The sequence below is a fragment of the Amaranthus tricolor genome, chromosome 9, assembly GCF_026212465.1.
Source record: "Amaranthus tricolor cultivar Red isolate AtriRed21 chromosome 9, ASM2621246v1, whole genome shotgun sequence".
NCBI classification, from domain to species: Eukaryota; Viridiplantae; Streptophyta; class Magnoliopsida; order Caryophyllales; family Amaranthaceae; genus Amaranthus; species Amaranthus tricolor.
In genome coordinates, this window is record NC_080055.1 from 23246841 (window position 1) to 23270327 (window position 23487).

The 23487-nt window shown below is 33.1% G+C and overlaps 1 protein-coding gene across 1 annotated transcript; it reads left to right on the plus strand.

The window, feature by feature from the left end:
* The first annotated feature begins 14110 nt into the window (after positions 1-14110).
* LOC130823688 (probable pectinesterase/pectinesterase inhibitor 12) lies at positions 14111-17874 on the plus strand. Its single transcript, XM_057688419.1, has 2 exons — positions 14111-15163; positions 16938-17874. The coding sequence occupies exons 1-2, from the start codon at positions 14230-14232 to the stop codon at positions 17630-17632; spliced, it is 1629 nt and encodes a 542-aa protein (XP_057544402.1). The 5' UTR covers positions 14111-14229; the 3' UTR covers positions 17633-17874.
* The last annotated feature ends 5613 nt before the right edge of the window (positions 17875-23487 follow it).

The window sequence follows — 23487 nt, forward strand, 5'->3', positions numbered from 1 at the left end:
ATCAAATAAGATCCCACATGACTATGTTTTAACTTATAGATTAATAATAAAATGTAAGAGTGATAAATAAATAGTGTCTCAAAAGTAAATGGGACACCTAAGGTGAATAGGAGCGAGTCTACTTCAACTTTAAAAATAAATGGTAAGATCAATTATTATTTCCTAATAAGAAATCAACATAACAAAAATTTTAAATTAATGGTTGAAAGTCTAGAGATGACTATATTCGAACTCAACCAAATCCGACTCAACCAGAGAGAAAAAATCCAATTCGACTCCAAGTCCAATAATGTAATATAATCCGACTCGGAATCGGAGTCAGATCGGAGGTGAATCTTAGAATAAAACCAATTATCCAACTCGAATCGACTCTGACCCTACTCCACCGACTTCGAGTTTGTTCAATATTTAAGTGTATATTTTATTTTATGAAAATTGTTAATTCTATCTTTTAAGGTCGATGGAGATATATTAATATGCTTATATTATTCAAAATTTTCTATTCTAAGATTTAACCAAGTCTGACCATTTATTAATATAAGGGAGTAGATCATAGACTTGCAGTTAATCAAGTTCAATCCATAAAGTATTACAAAATTGATCATAAAACTAAGTTAGAGTAATCAAATAAAACATTTCTAGTTAATGGTACGATTAAAGGGATTAACTTATAAAAAGTAAATGAAAGTGATAGATGAACAGTGTTTAAAAAGTAAATGAAATACCTAAAGTAAATAGGAGGGAGTATAGAATTCTGTCTTTATGTGGGATGGTATGTACTATATTGTATTAACAAAATATAATGATAAATTTATTATTGGACCTGTATATAATAATTAATAAGACTCGTACAAGAGGAAATTGACTATATACAAATCCGATAAGATTTTATTCTAATACTAATTAATAATAAGAAGAGTAATTCATTAAACTTATATGTTAATTAACCTCTATCTAATTTTTTGATATGGAATAGCGAAATTTAATGCATCTCATAGAAAGAATACGCAGCCTATTTTCAATGTTCTTAAACAATACAAATTTTGTAATATGGATTACAGAAATATATATACATATAATCCGTGATTAAGTAGTTTTGGATGGATAGTCCGTGACTGAATAAATAACGAATTGCATATATTCCATGATTACTTTGCAAGAATGATGTATTTTTTGTCTTTTTGAATTTGTATTTAATAATTATATTTTTCATCATAATTAATATATTGTTTTCAATAGTAAATTTAAAGTAATAAATTGTTATTGGGTTTGTACACAACAAAATCCGCATAAGAAAAAAATTAATTTCACACAAATTCGATGAAGTTCCATTTTAAACCAATTAGTATTAAAAGGAGTAGTCCATCAAACATATAAAATAGCCAACTTCTTTCTAATTCTTTGATATGGGATCACAAATAAATTATTCAGTACAATGAGCAATATAATAATTTAGATAGCTAATTAAATAAGAGCAATGCAAACAAATAATTTCTTTTTAGAAATGCGTGTTTTCCTTTCATAATTTATTTATTTATTTTTGAAGTTTTTTTAAGATCAAGAAATTCTTTTAAAAATGACTAATAGTTTTAGTCACGGGTTATCTGCAGTGAATATAATACTGGTAGCTAGCCAGGATGGGCTCCTCTAGCAGTGAATATAATAGTTTTGGTCTATACCATTGCATTTCCTTCTAGCATGGGGCTCATCTACAGGATCATTAACAATAATGTAATGTTATCATATGGGGTTATTTGACAATTGGTTGCGCATTATTAGTTGTTGTGCCTCTTGTTGGTTGATGTACTTCACTTGTTTAAACCATTTATAGTTTTAGCTCTTTTTGTAAGCGCTTATCTTTAACTGTTAATGGAATTGTTTGGTGAAATTATTTCTTGGTTATTGGCTGTCACTAGAGCAAAAATTGATGTAATAAGTGAAAAGTCATGGAAAGAACTTCAAATAATGACTTTTTATTTTGACTTAAAAGTCGGCTTTTCAACCAGCTTAAAAGTCAATTATCATATTTTCTCCGTTTCACTATACTTACTACATTTGACTTTTTACGTAATCTAATATAATATTTTAATTATTTATATATTGAACTATACACATCTAAATATTATAAAAACCTGATATTATGTAAGTATGCTATTAGACGATTCAAACAAAATCTCACTTGACTATATTTTTTCTTACGCATTTGCTGCAATCTCTAAAATAATCTTAAACAATGAATAGTGTCAAAAATCGAGTGGATAAAGTATAATATTATGTCTTTTTGGCTATAATAACTCAAAAGCCAAAAATCAACTTAACAATTTCACCATGTTGAAGTTGTGAATTGAGTTTATGGTTCAATCGGGTTGGTTCCATGTATATTGAATTTATGTGTAGAGGGCAACTTTGAACTTGCTTTCTAGAAGCAAGTACAACTGTACAAGTGAAAATTTTTCTTTCGAATATATATATATATATATATATATATATATATATATATATATATATATATATATATATATATATATATATATGTGTAAAAGTTTTATATAAACTCGATATCTAAATTTGTGTTGTTTATAATATACCAAAAAATCAATTATTAAATTATGTCATTCTCAAGAATCCATATCATATAAGAATTTGAGCATCAATTGCATTATAATTAAGAATTCTCCTATTCGGCTATATTATAATTTTAAATATGAGATGGTAATTGGTAACTCATTATAAAATTATATATTTGCAAATAGTCTTGAGATATTTTATAGAAAAATACTATGTTTCATAATTCATTTGTACTTGTACGTAGATTTATGGATTACTTGTTAGAAATTTCCTCCGTCAAAGTAATCTTTTATGCTTGTGTGTGCATTTTCCTCATCGCATAATTTAAACTACAAGTTGCACCAACTTTGTATGATTAGCATTTGTCTAATTTCAAAGATACCTATTTACTCCTTTCGTCTCCTAATTTTGCCACATTTATTATTTTAGTTTTTCTCATTATGTTTGTTCCTTTATTATTTTTAACAAAAATCTCATCTATAACATCCCACAAAACTTATAATTATCCCGTTAAAAAGCATAGTCCTACTCAAGATCTCTAGGCAAGATAAATATTTGGCTACGCCAATAACTAAAATTATGACCCTAATATCTCAAACTTTGGTTAATGAAGTAGACATTTAAAAAAAATTTACAATTTATTACTAGTTCTTTTATCGATTAAGAGGTGTATGACACGTCTAAGCTGCATCTATATTGATAATTATAATATATTTAGTCTCTCTCTATTATTTTGCCAAACACCCATTAAAATTCAGAATCGACTTTCTATAATAAGAGTGCATCTCATTCAGTTTCCATAAGCCCCATGAATTAAAATACCAAAAAAGCACTGATTCCACCTACAATAGCCGACTTAAGTATCCACCTTCTTATTTTCTTGATTTTGTGTCATCCCTCAAAAAACAATATCTCCAGCGGAACTAGAGGTGCCATTCGGGTGAACGGGTCGGTTTTGAACGGGTGTCATTCGATTCAATTGTATTTCGAATTGGTTATTTTTCGGTTGCGTGTTACGTCGGGTCACTCTCAGGTCGGGTCGGTTAGTCATGGTTCAGTTGAAGATTGGTCATTCGAGTTATCGGGTTAGCATCGATTCGGTGTCGGTTGAAGTTCGTGTCGAGTGTCAATCGGTCCGGGTTGTCATCGGTTAATAATTGGTTCGATTTTGCCAGGTACAGATCGGGTTCGAGTTTTTTTTTAATAGAATTCGGCTATGTATTACTAATTACTATCGATCGAGTCAATATCAGATTAATTTGTTAGTCTTTTTTTAATTGATGACAAGATTGCCTTTACTTAAAGCAAAATAGTTAATAAATGCAAATCAATTAGTGATCATAGTTAATAAATGCAAATCAATTAGTGATCATTATTACTTTGTCGCCACCTTTTTCATTTTATCGCCACCCCCCTCTAATGAAATTACAATATTACCCCTGAACTTTAAAAAATTACAAAAATGCCACTTCACTTAAAAATTGTTTAACAAATGTAAATGGCACTTAATAACACTGTTATCGCTTAATAGCATTATTATCAGAACTCTATATATATTGAATTTTCAGAGGCGTTATTGTAGTATATTCGAATTCAAACACGGTACTTTCTCTCTAAAAACTCTCTAAAAACACTACGTTAACTTAAACAAGCTAGAACTCTACATCGAACATCAATGGCATAACAAGACGAGCATGATAACGATTCGTTAAGTAATTAACCGGTTCGATTTTTGTCTTGAAAAAAAAATTGGGAAGCAGTCGCACAAACCAGTCGCACAAAAAGTGCGACTGGACCTAGGCTGAGTCGCACTTTTTGTGCGACTGGGAAATTTTTTTTTTTTTTTTGTGTTTTTGAATTTCGAAATTTAAAATATCTTGCATGTAATTAATTTATTGTTTAAGTTGTTGTTAATCAATATATTTTAATTTATTATATTATGATAATGTTATTATAATAATTAGTGTAGTAGTGTTGAATATTAAAAATTCAAAATTAAAAAAAAAAATAATATAACCAGTCGCACAAAAAGTGCGACTGGACCTAGGTGGAGTCGCACTTTTTGTGCGACTGGAATTTATTTTTTTTAAATTTTTTTTTATTTTTTTTTATTTGTTTGAACTTCGAATTATAAAATTTATTTTGTTTAATTAAATTATTTTTTACTTTATTTTTATTTCATAAATGTTGTAATATATTATTTTATTTTAATGTATTATTGTGTTATGATAATGTTATTTTATAATTATTTTATTGAAAAATTAATTCTTCGTATTTTTTATAATTATTTTTGAAGTTATTACTATTTTGATATATTATGATAATGTTATTATAATTATTATTTGCAGGACTTTGAAAATTTAGGGGATAATGTAGACTATTCTGATAGATTTGTTACCGATAGAGAATTTGATTCTGTAGATGATTTACATGCTTGGGCTAATGAGATAGCAGTAACAATTAGTTTTCAATTTACACGTGCTTCATATAAAAAAAAGAATGACGTTCTAGAGTGAGTCTGTACTTAAGATGTCACCGCTACGATAATAGAAGGGGTGATTTGCATAACTTAGACAATGCTGCCCGATCTGGTTCCAAAAGTAGGGGTTGTGGGTGTAAATTTATGATTTTAGGAACTAGTCATAACCCAGAGGAAAGACCTTGGACGGTTAGAGTGTTTCCTGGTGAAAAAGGAAGACATAATCACCCGTTCTTCATGTACAGAGATGGTCAAATAAGAGTAAATAGGATGACTGTCGATATCAGGCAGCACATACGAGATCTAAGTGCAACTAGCATGCAACCAGCGTTTATAATGTCTTCAATTAGAAGAAATTTTCCTCGTTTTTATGCTAGTATGAATTAAATTTACAATGTGAGACAATCAATCAGGAGAGAAGAGATGGATGGTAGGACTCCTCTTCAACACTGTTTGTATATGGCCACGGAGCATAATTATGTAGTTTGGACAGACTTGGATAGTGAGGGTCAGTTGACTAGATTATTGATTGCGAATCCAACATCTATCCAGATGCTACGTTCGTGGCCCCATGTTGTGTTGATAGACACAACGTACAAAACGAATAAGCAAAAGTGGCCCCTTTGCGAAATCATTGGAATGACGCCAACGAATCATAATTTCTTGGTTGAGTTCTGTTTGATGCGAGATGAGGCGGCTGTGTCTTATTCTTGGGTGTTGGAGAGGTTGAGGGATATTTACGGCAGAGTCTAGACGCCCGATGTAATCGTAACGGATCGAGATGAGGGTTTGTCTGCAGCTATTCATGCTGTCTTTCCAGGTAAACAGGTTTTAATTATTAATTATCGTCGATCTATATATATATATATATATATATATATATATATATATATATATATATATATATATATATATATATATATATATATATACATATATCTCAATTAATTTTAAATTTTTGTTTAATGCAGATGTACGACATCTATTATGCGTATGGCACATTGGCAATGACGTGGAGAACATGGTCGATAAATTGTGTGGCGGCAAGAAAAATCAACAGGGGCAGATATTCAGGCAAACAAAATGGAACCCCTTGGTTAACAGTCTAACGATCGCCGATTTTCAAAACAGATGGGAAGGGATTGTGTCCACTTGGTCGACTAGGAACCGGAGCGTCGTGCGATATTTGGCTGGAACATGGATTCCTCACAAAGAGATATTTGTGCGTGCGTGGACCAATGATTGTTTGCACTTGGATAACCAGACTACCAGTAGAGTTGAAAGCCAACACTCTTCCTTCAAGTACTACTTGGGTAGCGGTAATAGCTCATTCGATACGCTCTTTAAAAGGGCACACACACAAATAACGAATCAACAATCGAGAATAAGACAAGCTCTTGAGGAATCTAAGAATTCCATTTCAAGGACGTCGCGACTTAATTTTCTAAGACCGTTGTATCGTCATGTTTCTATATTTGCCTTGGAACAATTGATGATGGAGCACAGCCGGATGTTAAACCTGGGCAGTTGTCTTTTAGAAAAATGCGGTTGTGTCATTCAACAAACCCACGGATTACCATGCGCGTGTTACTGTTACTTGTCTATCAGGTCACATGGTGCTTTGTACTTAGACGATATACATCCATTTTGGAAAACGTTAAAGTACTTAGATGCAGAAGAAGACGCCAACGAAGAAGTACGACACGCAAACGTCGATGATAAAGAGTACTTTCAATCGTTGGTGGATGAAGTTTTAAAATCCGACCCCTCAGTTGTACGACGCGTGTCTCAGGTACTTGAACATGAACTACACCCCGATGGTAACGATATACCTGAGCCACAAGCAAGTCCACTGAGGAAAGGAAGACCAATGACAAGCAGAACCTTGAGGAGAAACAAAAGTGCGTTTGAGTACAATAGATCGTCCTCAAGGGGTTGCGGATCAAGATCTTCATCACGCGGGAGATCCAGTGGTAGATCTAGCAGCCGGTCGCATCAATCGTCAGTTGGAATTAACTTCAGTTTCAACTTATCTGGTACCCTTATTTCTTTTCATATAATCTTATATGTTTTATATCAATTGAATGATATTAATATATTGTTATTTTTTCAGATGGTGCAGCAGGTTGTGATTTTTCACTTTTTCCGTGGCCAGATCACATTCCATTTATTCTTCCACCATATCTGTTTGATTGGATTGATGTTATAGGTGACAGTAATTGTGGATTTAGAGCTATTGCCGCCATAGAGTTAGGGGGTGAGGAAGCATGGCCTCTGTTACGACATGCAATGAGTTTGGAAATGGAAACGCATAGAGAACAATATGCACGCGTATATCTATCAGTAGATTTGGTGGAGGAAGCTATATTCAGAGTTGGTGCCCATAATAAAGGACCTGCTCCGTACGCTCACCGGTTGGAAATGACAACACTATATTCTGCAGCAACGTTTCTAAACATAGCAATTGCGTATTATGGCTTTGCGGATGGTCATCCAATGTACAACTGTTTAGTGCTTCCTTTAAGAAGACCAGGGGGAACGCATGGCGTAAATAAACTTATACATATTCTTTGGGTAAACGGGAATCATTATGTTCAGCTTTTAATGAACGATGATTCATCTCCACTGCCACAAGTCCAACAAAATTGGAGAGCAGCAGCAAACAATTCATGTGCAGATTTGGAAAGACAGTATCGTAACAAGATATCACTTTGGAATAGAATGTGCGGCGTACAACGACAACAACATAATAACACCGCTGAAGACGCGGTCAATTTAGATACTCCATAGTGTTTATTGTACTGTTCATATATAGTGTTATCATTTTTATAATTCTATGCATTGTAATAATTATATTTATAGTATTCATTGCATGATTAATTTAGTCAATAAATGTGTAAGTAATTCAAACGTAACACGTAACACAAAAAGTTGTTCATCTATACAGATTAAAAAAAAATTGTTCATTCATTACAAAATCCGCAAATGTCTATTAAGGGTTGCGCCCTCTACACTCTTGCCATTCGGCAAACAACTCTCTAAGATCATCTAAATACATATCAGCAGCATCTCTTTCCCGAGGCGTCATTTGAGCAATAGCTGGCATCCTGAGCAATGGCGCAAGTCGAGTTGGAAATTCAGCAGCAAACTGTAAAAACCAGACAATTGCATTGTCAAAAAATTACAAAGTCAATTCCGGTTATGAAACATAAAAATGAAATAGATAATTAGAAACACTAACGTATTCGACTCTGTTATCCGCTACACCAAACGCAGCAGCAGGTCCTTCACCTGGGATGAGAAAACAGTGGGAAGACACTCTAAACCAGTCAACGTAATCAAGGGCAGCCTCTGATGGAACCGAAGCCCGACGCAGTGCCTGCTCAACTACGCGTGTAACACCCCGTAATTTATCGGGTTTAAAAGTAAATAAAATATAATAAAATAAAATATAACAAAATAAAATAAGTAAGTGATATTAAATTATATTATTTTACATAGTTAATTATAAGTAACAAAGTAGGTTAATTTTAACGGTAATGAGTTTTATCGCATGACGTTTTGTTTCGATTGTGATAATAACACAATAATTACTCAATTAATTAAATAATTAATTAATTAAAAGAAAAAAAAATATTAAGGGGGAATGGAAGGGGCAGCCGGTTAGTGCATGGAATGGGAGGAGTTTTTGTAACTCCTCTCATAAGTGGGATTTATAGCACATTTATACTTTTTTTTTTTAAATTGCCCATTGTTAATTCTTAAGCCTCACATAATCATTCCATTCCAATTACATTTCTCCACAAATTTCTGAAAAAATAGTTCTCCTTGCTTCCATTGTGCTCGGCATTCTCAAAATAAAAAAAAAAATAATTCTTTTGGTTGTTCAATTCAATCTTTTGTTCAAGGGGTAAGTTTAGTTGAATTGTTATTATAAATTTTATTCAAAAAGATTTCTAAGGTGAGGTATATTTTTATGTATGATGATATCCTATGATTTTTAGGAGGATTGAATATACGTTCTTTTATATATAATTTTCTCTACTAATCCTTTAATAAACTTCAATTTTGTTAAAAGGATTGGGTTATGTTTTCTTTTGATTTAAATTCTTTAACAAAGTTTAATTTGTTAAAAGAATTAAGTTAATATTGATATTTAAATAAACTTCTTTTATGGTTCACATATCTCTAACTAAATTACAATTTGTTAGTAGGAATTTTAATGGTATGGATCCAGTAGTGTAGTCATCTATGAAGTTATAAATTCTTTGGCAAAAAAAAATTGGATTTTTGCTTGAGGGATTGTGTGTTTACGTACATGTCTTGATTCAAGAAAGATGATTTTTGTTTTATGATTCTCTACAAAATTTTAATTTGATAAGGGAATCAAGTATTTAATTTAATTATCATGGTTTATAAAATTTTAAGTGCTCTTGAAGGATTTTGTGGATGAGTATGTCTTAAGTTGTTAGTTTTATGTTTTTGATGATGCTTTAGATTAATTGATGGGATTTTATGTATTGTTAGATGTGTGGAAATATCAAGTGGTTGTGTGATAGGAGATTTGGTTTTATTTGTTTTATTTTAGTAAAATGTAAATTTAGTTTTGGTTAGGTGTATCTTGGTATGGAGATTTAAAAAGGATTAAATAATTTAAATAGAAAAAAAAATATATAAAATAAAAATAGTTAAAGTAGAAGGAACTTATGGACAGCAGCTGCTGCCTCGGTAGTGGCGCCCCGATCCGAGTGTTGGGTGTGTTTCGTTGTTGTTTTATTTAACCGATGCGTTTTAAAACTCGTTAGAACGCTTAAAATAATTAAAAATAGTAATTGGATGCTAGAAATTATGAAATTTGGTACCCAAGGTAATTGATGCGTTCCGGACGCAGCGGTGAAGTCGGATTTTCAATTTGAATTTTCTAAACTGTTCGAAATGGCCATAAAAGTTTCTGGTCAGAATGTAAAATTTGGAACTATTGGGAGTTTGATGAAAACATTTGAAATTATCAAGTCTTAGTGATATCTTAATGGTATTGAGTGGATTAAATGTTTAAACACGGTCTAATACGTGATCGTTTTGTGTTATTTAGGACCTCGTTTCATAAGAGGGCGAAATTTTAATTGTGCTTGAACAACGTGTGTTTGCAGCGTTCAAAGGTACACGCTTAGACCATACTATTTATATGGTTGTGCAAGTAATGTTGTTTTATTCCTAATCGTGGCATTGTAATCACATAAGGATTAGACACCTCAAATAATATGAAATAATTATGTGGAAATTGAGAATTTATGGTTAAGTTACCAAAAGGGTTAACAAATGAATTGGAATATTATCAATCATTTTTCCCATGGCAGTTGTGGATCATTACGGTCACCATGGGGGTATGCATACTTTAGCCTTTGGCGACCCGAACAGGACGGGCAACGTCTTAGGTAGGTGGTTGCCTTGGGATTAGCTCTCCCAAGTGTATTCCACCAAAACAAATTTGAAATTATACTTGTACGACCCGAACAGGACGGGCAACGTTACAAGATTGGAAATATATTGAATAAAGAATATGTATTAGAGCCTTTGCATGCTAGGGTAAACAAAATGCTTGTATCCAACCTGTTTAATATATGTATGAAGTCTCTGACGTGTACTGGTTGTTCTTTGGAACCTGCTACGTGTTATCATACGACGTGCAGCAGGTTGACTGCAGGAGGGGGCTGGAGTGAGGATTCAGCTTAGAACCCGTAACTATCAAGTCTAGACATACTTTGTAATGAGTCGAAATAACTCAGTTTATGTAACCAAAGTTTATGATGTTTTCTTTTATCTTGTACAACTTTTAGTTAGTCTAGAAGCCGGTGGGCTCTCGAGTTGTATGTAAAGACTTCCGCTGACTTGTTTTGTTTTGTTTGACGCTGTTTTCTTTGTTGACCATATTTCTTTACCGTTGCAACGTTGACGATCCGAGTAAAGATGAGTTTTCTTGTGTCCGTTTGTGAACCGGATTCATGTTTTCACATGATTTTTCCGGGTCACTTTAACCGGGCCGTTACAACGCGGGCACAGTAGGGGAACCTACTCCACATCTCCGTAAACATAGAACAAGAAGCGAATGTCACTGAGTAGGAGCCCTGTGCTAGTCGCCCAGCTTGGGTAGGTCTCAGCGGAGCGGGGGGAATGTCTTGTGCAAAACTGAGCTGCCTTACTATCCTCTCAAGCAAATAGACCTCCACGATATCGAAACAGGTGATACCACCGATATAGGCGGTACGTGGGTGCTCGTTCAATAAATCCCTAGCAGAAGTCATGTACGGAGTCCACTCCACCTACTCACAAAGAAAATAAACATAATCAACATAACATAAAATTAAAATAATAAGCATAATGATGTGTGAGGTCATGTACAAAACCTGTGTCTCTGTCATGGCGTCCAGTATGCTCCTACAGTCTCTCAGTCTGCTCAGCTCACGGATTGGCTTCTGCGGGGACCACATCTCTGCCCTTGTCTTGTTCGGCATGTCAGCTTGACGCGGATGGGGGCGGAAGGCTGGGAAGTACTCGTAAATCCATGTCTGCAACAGTGTCAGACAACCAGCAATAGTCTTGCACCCAGTCCTTGTCGCCATACCCAGTTGTCGATACAAGTGAGCAAGCGTCAATGCACCCCAAGCAATGTCAGCCTGATCAGCGGTGACAGCAACAACAGGGTGAGGACGCATCCCGACTCTAGTCTTATCCACGAGCAACGTGGAACCCACTATAGCCATGTAGTAGGCAGTAGCTTGAGTATCCATAGACTGAGAACGGTGGCATAGCTGCAACAGTGGCTCCCCAAAAAGGCCGGCCAGGCCAAGCTGCCAGTCACCATCAGACGGTTCCACGGGAAGTGAACCGTCAATGCCAATTCCTAAGATGCGTTGCACGTCGTGCAACATTATGGTCATCTCCCCCCACGGCATGTGGAAGGTGTTGGTGTCAGGCTGCCACCTTTCCACAAATGCCGTAATGAGAGCACTGTCGATGTGCTGGTGCATTATATACGACAGACGACCAAGGGGACTGCCAGGTAACACCCTGTACAATTCATCAGACATGTCCTGAAGTCTGATGATTGAATCCAACGTCTTCTTCCGAGGACGACATTCCAAAATTTGAGGGGTGCTCTCCGATCCCTCAAATATAACCTTTGCTACGTACCCACCGTAGCTCGGTATTAAAGTGGTATCAACAGGGCCCCCGGGCTGGGGTGATGTGATCAACCAGTCCGTGTCCGCGGAATGCGAGCGCCTCCTCCCCCGTGGAGCCGCATCCTCAACCTGGCTTACTCCTGCCTGATTAGAAGTGTCAGCCGAGCCATGCCCTCTAATCCTGAACTGACCAGCATGCCCTCTTACGATCGTCTAATCAACAGGATGACATGCAGACTCATCCTGACCGAGAGACTCTTCCCGACTAAGAGACTCGTCGTAATCAGTATCATCGTCACCTGAGCCTACCGTATGACTATGTAGGCTACTCTGGCGCTCAAAGCGACTACCCACTTGCTCTAAGGTACTTGAACGTTGGGTCTGACTATGTATGGCCGCCTGTTCTTGCCTTGCTCGCCTTGCAGATCCCGTAACCCCCCTCTCATTAAAGTTGGCCTAGATCTATTGCCGCTCAATAACCCTCTAAAAAACCCTTTTCCCTTACCTTGATGTCCGGCCATTTACTACAATTTTCATATTTTAAATTAAGACGACATTCCAAAGTTAATTTAATAAAACACACAATAAAAATAATTCACAGTTACAAACAAATAAACAATTGTTATATTCATAAATATTTAAACAACTAAAATTTAATAAATTAATTACACAAAATAAATCCATTCCCAAAAAAAAAATTTTAAAAAAAATTCAAAATTCTGATTCTAAATTAAAAAAAAAAATATTCCAGTCGCACAAAAAGTGCGACTCCACCTAGGTACAGTCGCACTTTTTGTGCAACTAGTTTGTGCGACTGCGATGAATTTTTTTTTTTTTTTTTTTTTTTTTTTACTTTTTCTCAAATCTAAATTAAAAACTACTTCTTACAATAACATTATCATAATACAATCTATTACAACATTTACTAAATAACATTAACTAAGAAAATAAATTAATTAAACACAACAAAGTGCGACTGTGATGAACATAATTTTTTTTTTCTTCGAATGAATTAAAATAAAAATTACCTCGAATTTTTGTTGACGACTTCGATTCCAAAACTTTAGCTCCGATTACTTTTATGTGAAGAATTTGAATTTATGGAAGTGATGAGAGTGTTATTGAGTGAATTTGAAGTGTTTTATAGAGGTTTTAAGGTTAGTGGCATTTTCGTAATTTTTTAAATTACAGGGGCAAATTCGTAATTTCATTCGAGGGGTGGCAATAAAATGAAAAAGGTGGCGACAAATAAGAATCGGGTATTTTTATTTGTTTGACTGGAAATTAAGATTATAAAGTTCTATCAATTTTCATCTAATTTGATTAAAAATAGTTGAATAAACATTGACCATTAATTATTAACTCTAAATATATAAAACCATGTATTTATAAAATTTAATTTATTAAAACATCTAACACTTTATTAGATTAACTAATAAGATGATTGAACATGAGTCTATCATACTTCATTGTTAAAAATTGGTTCAGGTTTACAGCAGTTCGATTTAAAATTTATTCGGGTTAAGTCGGTTTTAGCCGGATCGAGTTCGGTTTCGAGCATGATTCGAGTCGGATAGGACTCGGGTCGGTCATTATTAGGTTCGGGTAATCTCAGTTAACGGTTATATGTCGGTTACAAAAATCGATTACAACTCGTGTTCAACTTTCCAATTTTCGGTCATCAACCAGTTCGGGTACAACTTCAGTTCGATAAACCTAAAAAAGAAACACATTTTCGGGTCGGTTTACTTTCGGTTTCGATTCGGATTTTCGGGTCGGGTCAGTTTTGAACAACTCTATAAGGAACAATCTGAAAGAGACACCACTTATCTATTTATTTGAAAAATTACTCCTACACTAAAATCAATACAAACTCTTAGCTTCCCAAAAACATACTCTTATGTAAATTAATATTACCTATATAAGTTATTAATACCCAATGTTACTAACTTACTAGCCACTTTCGCCTTATAGTTTCTTCATTTCATACCTAATCATTCCATGGCTTCTTTCCCCCCAAAGCTTCATCACATTTTCCCACTTTTATTATTTTTTGCCTTCATATTTTTTATACCCAATGCAAATTCCTTAAAGAATCACGAGAATAATAGTACTAACACCATGAATTCACATATTATTGGTCTAAAATCTTTGTGTAAATCCACCCCACACCCAAATCTTTGCTTCAATTCCCTTAAACTTTCCCTTACATTAAACCTCCCTTTAAACCTCCTCAACATCCTTCTTCATTCACTCCAAAATGCATTAAGTGAAGTAAACAAACTCTCCTCAGTTTTTGCTACAACCACACATAACAATCTCATAGAAAAACAAAAAGGAGCACTACAAGATTGTAAAGAACTCCACCAAATCTCACTTCAGGTAATTCAAAAATCACTCTCTAAAGTCAAATCCTCAAGTATAAGTGATGCTAAGGCCTATCTTAGTGCTGCCCTTACAAATAAAGACACTTGTCTTGAAGGCCTTGCCTCGAGTTCCGGGCCTCGAAAACCCATCCTTGTTAATTCCATCATTAGTTCTTATCAACATGTGAGCAATTCATTGTCTATGCTCACACACCCTTCTGGAGCGGGCTCACCTAACTCTATGAGCTTTGTGAGCCCGCCCTCTTGGTTTCATAAAAGTGACTATGATGGTGATGGGGATGGATATGAAGATCCAAGTGTGAGTATGATAGTTGCTAAGGATGGAAGTGGGAATTTTACTAGTATACAAGAAGCTGTGAATTTTGCACCCAATAACAGTGATTATAGGACATTTATATACATTAAAGAGGGAACTTATCAAGAGAATGTGGAGATTCCAAGTAATAAAGTTAATATTGTATTGCTTGGAGATGGGAGTGATGTTACTACCATTGTTGGTGCTAGGAGTATGGGCCTTGGTTGGACTACATTCAGATCGGCAACTGTTGGTAAATTTCTCATCTTTTTTTAATTACATGTTATGCCGAGGGAAAGAGATAGGTGAGAATTGAATCTGTAGGATTTTTTCTATATAGTTGTGCTTATTTTCCAACTGAGACTCACTTCTATATTTATAGACTTCTGTATTTATAGAGGTATTCAAAATAGATACGATAATCTGACATTTTTATTTAATCATGTAATCGACTCGACTCTAAAAATATATTTATATTATGTAAAATTCAACATGGTCACAAAATTCGACTTTAAAGTGACCCGAAACTTCTAATTCAAAATCAATCAGATAATTCGAATAAATGACTCTACTTATTTTTTTTCTTTTAAAGGTTTTTGGTTACTCCAAGATTTGAAAGGAGTGTTATTTAATTACTTACCAGTATGAACTTTTCATTTCACAAGTCTAAATAGTTTGGATGTGGGCTTGAAGGGCAATAAATCTAAGGTCATTTATTGTCCACTTGCTTAATATGACATTCCCTTAGATAAGGGAAATTATTGGGAACAACTTTGTTGTGGGTAAATTACCCCTAAAATAATTACCCCTAAAATAAAGATTATATATTTATTATTTACCAAATATTTATTAAAAAATATATTTAATTATTTATCAAAGTAATGATTAATTGTCACCTGACATGATAAATTATCCTATGGGTAATTGTAACTAAGCTAGAAATTATTATTGTATTAAATAATGACAATGTAAAATATAGGAATTTGGAATTGATATGGGTTTAATGCCCTTTTTAATACCTTCTATTCTTTTTATCACAGTTTTTTAAAAATTTGAGTCTCAATATTTATCAAATATTTTTTAAAATATTATAAAAAATATATATTAAAATTTTATAGTATATTCAAGCGAAGATGAATATATTTTAATTTTTATATATTCATGAAAATTATGTTTGAATTTCTCTTTTCTTATATAGAATTAAGCTCATTCACAATTCATTTTAAGTAGAACATTTAACAACATGTATGGATGAGTACGTATTATTGCGTCTACACTTTTAATCTTAAAATCTCGTGTTATACAATATATAACATATTATGATTCATGATGAGTAAGACTTGCATGAACTTAGCCACCACATTAAAATAGTGTGCACAAATCTTATATCACCTCATTTTCTACGCAATGATCACTTGATTAATTATAATCTTTATGTAGAAAGGTGTACTCAGTTTTATTGTGGATTAATTGCATACAAAACATTATATATATATATATATATATATATATATATATATATATATATATATATATATATATATATATATATATATATATATATATATAATTCACATGTTTAGAAGATCTCACATACTAAAATAGTAGGTTTTGAATTTTCATATAATGCTTGGTGGATTATTATCATCATATCATCATATGGTTAATTATGAAAACAATAAACCCCATCAAATATATAAATAAGTCAACACTTATTACCCATAAGTTTGTGGGTACAAGTTCACGAGTACCCTATGAATAATTATGTGACGAAATGTTACAACCTAACATCATAGAGCTAAAACAATTAACTAGCGTGTCTAATCTTTTGATTGAAATTGTTCCTTAACAATAACTAGTGGCGTGATTTCGGTTGGCATCACTTAAATTAAAAATAAAATCATATCTAATATGCAAATATATGTAAGATATTTAGTAGACGCATTTTACTTAAATTGACATCACTTATTTTTTTTTGCTGAATCCGCCAACAACAACAACAAACTAAATCATTGCACAATCTCCAGCGGTGTCCGGAGAAGGATTCTTAGCACGAGACATTACATTCGCAAACACAGCAGGACCAGAAAACGGGCAAGCAGTAGCACTACGAGTAAACGCAGACTTATCCGCAGTCTACAAATGCGCCATCCTAGGTTACCAAGACACACTCTACGTCCATTCCTTCCGACAATTCTATCGAGAATGCGATATTTATGGCACAGTCGACTACATATTCGGCAACGCCGCAGTCGTCTTCCAAGGCTGCAATATCGTCTCTCGAATGCCGCTCCCTGGACAGTACACGGTCATCACTGCCCAGTCCCGAGCCATGCCCGATGAAAACACTGGGATTGTGATCCAGAATTGCTCTGTTTTGGCTACAGAGGAATTGTATGGAAATAAGAATTGGGTTAAGAGTTATTTGGGAAGGCCATGGATGAAATACTCAAGAACAGTGTATATTGAATCTTATATTGATGGTTTTATTGATGGGAAAGGTTGGATTAAATGGGGAAATGATGATGATGAAGATTTGGATAGTTTGTATTATGGAGAGTATGATAATAGTGGGGATGGTAGTGTTATTGATGGGAGAGTTGATTGGGGAGGGTTTCATGTTATGGATTATTATGATGCAAGTAATTTTAGTGTTTCTGAGTTTATTGTTGGGAAGGAATGGTTAGATTCTACTTCTTTTCCTTATGATGATGGGGTTTGATACGAGTTGTTTTGTATGAGACTCTTTTATCATTAAATGGACTCATGTAATTTGTCTGTTTCTCTACGTGGATCAGCCCAATAGTCGATCATATTATAAGAGTGTCTCATTTAAAAATGTGAGTTTGATATGATGTGAATTAGTTGGTGTTGATGTTAGATTTATATATATGTAGCTAGCTAGCTAGCTAGATACTTAAAAAAAAACTATTAATGAAAAGACGATTTACTTTCTCGTTAAAATTATGTGCAATTCGTTTGTGTTGAAAATTCAAAGTTAATTGGCCATAAGTAAAATTGTGTTTAAAAACAATAAATTCATTTTTAATTATAAATTTCAATTATAAAATCATAAATGAAAAATTTAAGAATGACAATACTTAACTTTAACTACTTTTTTATATGGATGAAATTAGCTTAAATCCAAATTTAATAATTTAATTGCCAAATACTAAATTTAACCCAATTTCATAAGATTTTTATTACGGGAATATTGTTGATTGGGAAAATATATTTAGGAAATAACTTTGTCTAGAATATAATCTTTGGTGTATATTCAATTATTAGGCAATTGGGAGTAATTAGGGTGATTTCCTGATTTAGGAAGATTACGTAAACAATATATATGCTTTTACATTGTCAATACAAAGCAAGCCATTGTTATCATCTTTACATGGTATCAGAGCGGATTAATTTTTTTCCCGATAGCCGTGGCCGGTTATGATGGTGCGCCATCATCATAGAAAATTGAATTTAATACTCCATTCTACCTCGGTGCCCATGATAGGCCGGGGGATTTTATCACACCTATTAGACTTAAACTTGATAATTTTGATTCTTGGTCTCATGCCATTAAAGTTGCTCTTTGTTCTCGTCGTAAATTCGGTTTTCTTGATGGCACGATTACGGATGTTGTGTCACCCGCAACAAAGGAGGATTGGGTCGTGGTACACTGTATGCTCGTGTCATGGCTCATGAATACAATCAATCCTGAGGTAAAATTTATGCTTTCCAATTATGATAATGCTAAACACTTATGGGATGATTTACATGAACGGTTTTGTATTGTGAATGCACCTCGGATTCACCAGTTGAAATCTCAAATTAATAAATGTGAGCAAACTAAAACCATGTCTGTTGCGATTTATTTTGGAAAATTAAAAGTTTTGTGGGATGAACTTGCACAATTACAACCTTTAATTTCTTGTAAATGTGGCCAATGTACTTATGATGTTAGTAAGCAACACGTAAAGCGCCGTGAAGATGATATGTTGCAACAATTTTTGCTTGGTTTGTATTCCGAGTATTATGCGCACATTAGGTCCAATATCCTTGCTCAAGATCCTTTGCCATCATTGAATAAAGCCTATCAACAAGTATCTCAAGAAGAACTTGTACGTGGTTTTGCACGTGTCCAAGAAGAACCCTCACCTCCCGTGGGGCTTGCTGTTCGTGCAGCAGTGGGTAGGGCTCGGGGTGCTGCCAAGCCTGCCTCGGACCAGCCTGTGTGTACTCATTGCAAGAAATCGGGTCATTTGGATTCAAACTGTTATGCTTTACAAGTGTGTACTTATTGCAAAAAGCGAGGATATGATCTTACTCGCTGCTTTGAAATTGTTGGTTATCCTGAAGGATGGACCATGGGGAATCGAGAAAGCAAGCCACCGAATCAAAGTCGCGGGATGGCACGCGCAAATGCAGCAGCCGATAGCAGTCAGTCTGCAGCAAACCCGACAGCCTCCTTCCTGTCACAACAGCCTTCAAATACCCAAGTCTTCATAATAGCACAGTAGACAGCCATCATGGGTCCCTTTGGTAATGATAAAATATCGAAAAATCGCTTGAGTGGTAAGTTTGATACTACTTCTTGGATCATTGATACAGGTGCTACTCACTATGTCACTGGAGAAAACTCTTGGTTGTTTGACATTACAAATATACATTGTCTTGTGGGTTTGCCAAATGGTGATACTGTTGTTGCATCTATGGAGGGATCGATTTATTTGTCAGATACGATCACTCTACATCACGTCCTATATGTTCCTAACTTAAGTTGTAGTTTACTTTCTATTTCGCAACTTAATGATAATTTACACTCAATTGTCACATTTAACTCTGATGTGTGCTTGATACAGGACCAAATGAAGGCTCTGATTGGAACGGGAGTTGGACGGGATGGACTATACTACTTCAGCAAACCGAAGGTGATGTCTGCAGTTGAAGCTACTTCTAATGTGGAGTTGTGGCATAGAAGAATGGGACATCCTTCTGAGAAAGTAGTTAAATCTCTCCCCCATGTTAGTAGATCCAAGAGTACTTTGAATAAAAATTGTGAAGTCAGTTTTCGTTCTAAACACCATAGAGACAAGTTTCCTTTAAGTAATAATAAATGTTCTCGAATTTTTTAAAAAATTCATTGTGATTTGTGGGGTCCTTATCGACATGACTCATCGTGTGGTGCTCGTTATTTTTTGACAATTGTGGATGATTTTTCAAGGGCTGTATGGATTTATTTATTGCTTGATAAAAAGGAAGTTTTTCAGATGTTTATGTCTTTTGTAGCTATGGTGGATAGACAATTTGGCCAATGTATTAAATATTTTCATCCACTTTTAAGAGGTCCTCCACCTCTCCTTGATTTTGGTGCAAAATCCAAATGTCCCATTCTCTATGAATAGGAGGGAGTATAATTTTTAATATAATTTAATAATAATGTTGTATTTATATTTTGTATTGATTTTTTATCATATTAATCATACTAATAATGTTCTTCGGAAAAACTCAAAACACAAAAGGGGAGTAGTTCAAACACACAATTTTCTCGTTTTGGCTCCATATCTCTTGAGAGTAGTTCAAGTATAAACTCGAGTACTTTTACGGCCTGTTTGGTAGGTGGTAGGTAATAAACGACGGTAATGGAAATGAAAAACTAGTGTAATCTTGCCTACCTTAATGGTCATGCTTGTCCAATTTCAATCATCTTATTTTCTTCGTAAAATTCATTCCAATGCACTACCATTGGGAAAGGTGATATTAGGTGGTAATGAAATTTGGTAAACAAAAAATCTTTTTTGTGATCAAAGTTTCATTACCATAAAAATGATAAGGAACTTTTGATGAAACTATACACTATAAATTTTACATTTATTTTTAAAATGTGTTAAACGTAAAAGGGATGGAGAGTGTCACTATTAGTCCTTTTAATTTGTTCATTTAATTTACTGTATGATTCTTGCATCAGTAGATTATGTCAAATTAGCTTTAGTGTATTGTATTCAATATTCATCAACGAATACTCCTCATAACTGCCCCAATTCTAGGTAACTTTAATTTTGTACGAATTTTATTATTAAATTTTAGAAAATTTAAAGTCTTGATTAGGACTTGATGAGTCTGATATAGAAATAATAGACAAGTACTCTATGTGCATCAATCTGTCTGCATGCAGCATGCTTATTGCAAGTTGCAAGGTAACTATGGATTTTTTTTTTATTTTTTACGTCACGATCATAATCCTCTTATTATGAGCGGGATATATTAGGTACGATAATAATGATGATGATATGATATTATTTTATGTTTTTTTGTCCGGACTTGTTTTGTTTTCCTTTTCTTTCCAAGTCTTTTTCAAACAGTAATATAGTATATACTAGGTAATTTATACTGAGTTATTGTTATTATTTTAATAACGAATGCTCCTCATAAGTGCCCCATTTAGGTAATTTGTAAGATTTATGTTAATTCTAATCCAAGCTTTAGCGTATTTATTAATAAGGATAAAATTAATTTTAAATAATAACTAGAATTTATTCTAAACTTTTAAATATATAATTATTAAATGTAAAACCCAATATAGCATAAAAAAAAATTTATCATCAAATTACACATCAAAATTATATTTATTATATTATTTTTATTTTTATTTTATTTTCTAATTCACACTTTCAAATATATTATTATTCTTGTTATAACGTGCCTCTCAAAACATTGTTATCAGGTGCCTATTAAATTGTAAAATTTTTAAAGTCTTATGAGTCAATGAGCGTGTTACAGAAATAGACAAGTATGTGGGTCAATATGCCTTTATGTAGAATGCTTCCAAGGTAACAAGGCTGTTCCTGGGGTAGGTAAGGAGTGGCGCCGTTTAGGACTCAACATATATAAGGAGCCTAATTTTAGTGTAGTTCGTGAGTCAATATAAAAGGATTGTCTATGTTATTTTTTCAAGTACTTATTAAAATTTAAAATCGATCTTCTATATAAAAGTCCTATAATTATTTTGCGTAAAGCCTACATAATATGGATAAATTTTGAAAAAAGTGAGAGTGGCTAAATTTCATGTTGTGGCCTTGTGGGGATGTTTAAACACGTTTAATCAGCATCAAGGATCAAGCTCCGAAAGGTCAGTAAAATAATTAGTCTATTAACGACCCCTTTTTTAATCGTTAGTAAATTTTGTTTAGGGTATTATTATTTATCGCCAATCTTTTCATTTTATTGTCATCTCTATCTTAATGAAATGATGAAAATGTCCCTGGATTTAAAATTTGTTTAACACACTTCAATCTCACTTAATAATACTTTTATCACTTTAAAAACATTAAATCAAAAGTTTTAACGTAATCCCGAATATTTTTTTCGTGACCCTATATATATTGAATTTCCAGTAGCGCCCCTGCATATATACGAACTCAAACACGGTAATATCTCTCTAAAAATGCTCTCTGAGTTTAAACAAGCTAAAAGTTGGAATCAATTTACAATGGCTAACGAAAACGACTATGAATCCGATTGGGTACGTACTTTAATTGATTCGAAAATTAAAGTCGCAAAAAACGTGCAACTGGACCGTGGCTGAGTCGCACAAAATGTGCTACTCAGCCACGGTGCGACTGAATTTTTTTTATTACTCTTTTTTATTTAAATTATTTTTTATTTTCTTATTATTTAATATACGTTGTATTAAATTATTTTATTTTATAATTTATATTATTATTATTATTTAAATTATTTAAATAATTTTTATTTATTTTATAATTTATATTATTGTTATGTAAATTATTTTATAGTTTATATTATTATTATTTAATATACGCTGTAGCAAATTATTTTATTTTTTAATTTATATTATTATTATTTAAATTATTTAAATAATTTTGTATTTATTTTTTAATTTATATTATTCTTATTGAAATTATTTTATAGTTTATATTATTATTAATTAAATTTTTAAAATTATTTTATTTTTTAATTTAATAATTTATAATTTGTATTATTATTATTATTATTATTATTATTATTATTTTCTTATTATTTAATATTATTTTGTATTTTATTATAATAACAACAACAACAACAACAACAACAACAACAACAATAATAATAATAATAATAATAATAATAAGGCATCTGGTTTGGAATAGGATATCTATTCCAAAGACTATATTTATTTGTTGGTTAGCTGCTCATCAAGGATTAAAAACAAAGGACAAGTTAAAGCATATTGGGGTGGTAAATAATGACATGTAGGGATGACAATTCAGTCCGAATCCGACCCTAGTCCGACTTGATCCGAGGAAAATAATCCGATTCTAGTCCGAGGAAAAAGTTATCCGACTTCGACTTTACGATCCGAGTCCGAGTTAGAGACGGACCGAAGTTGGACCTTATTAAAAATCCGACACTTTGACCCGACTCTGACTTTGAAGGAAATCCGACTTTGAATTTTACTTTTACCCCAATATTTTATTTCCTTTAAAACTCTAGACGTGACTAATTCAAGCTCTCTCATATACTAATTGTAATTTTCGATTTTGAAAAACTACTTGGTATTTTTATTTAGATTAATCAATCAAA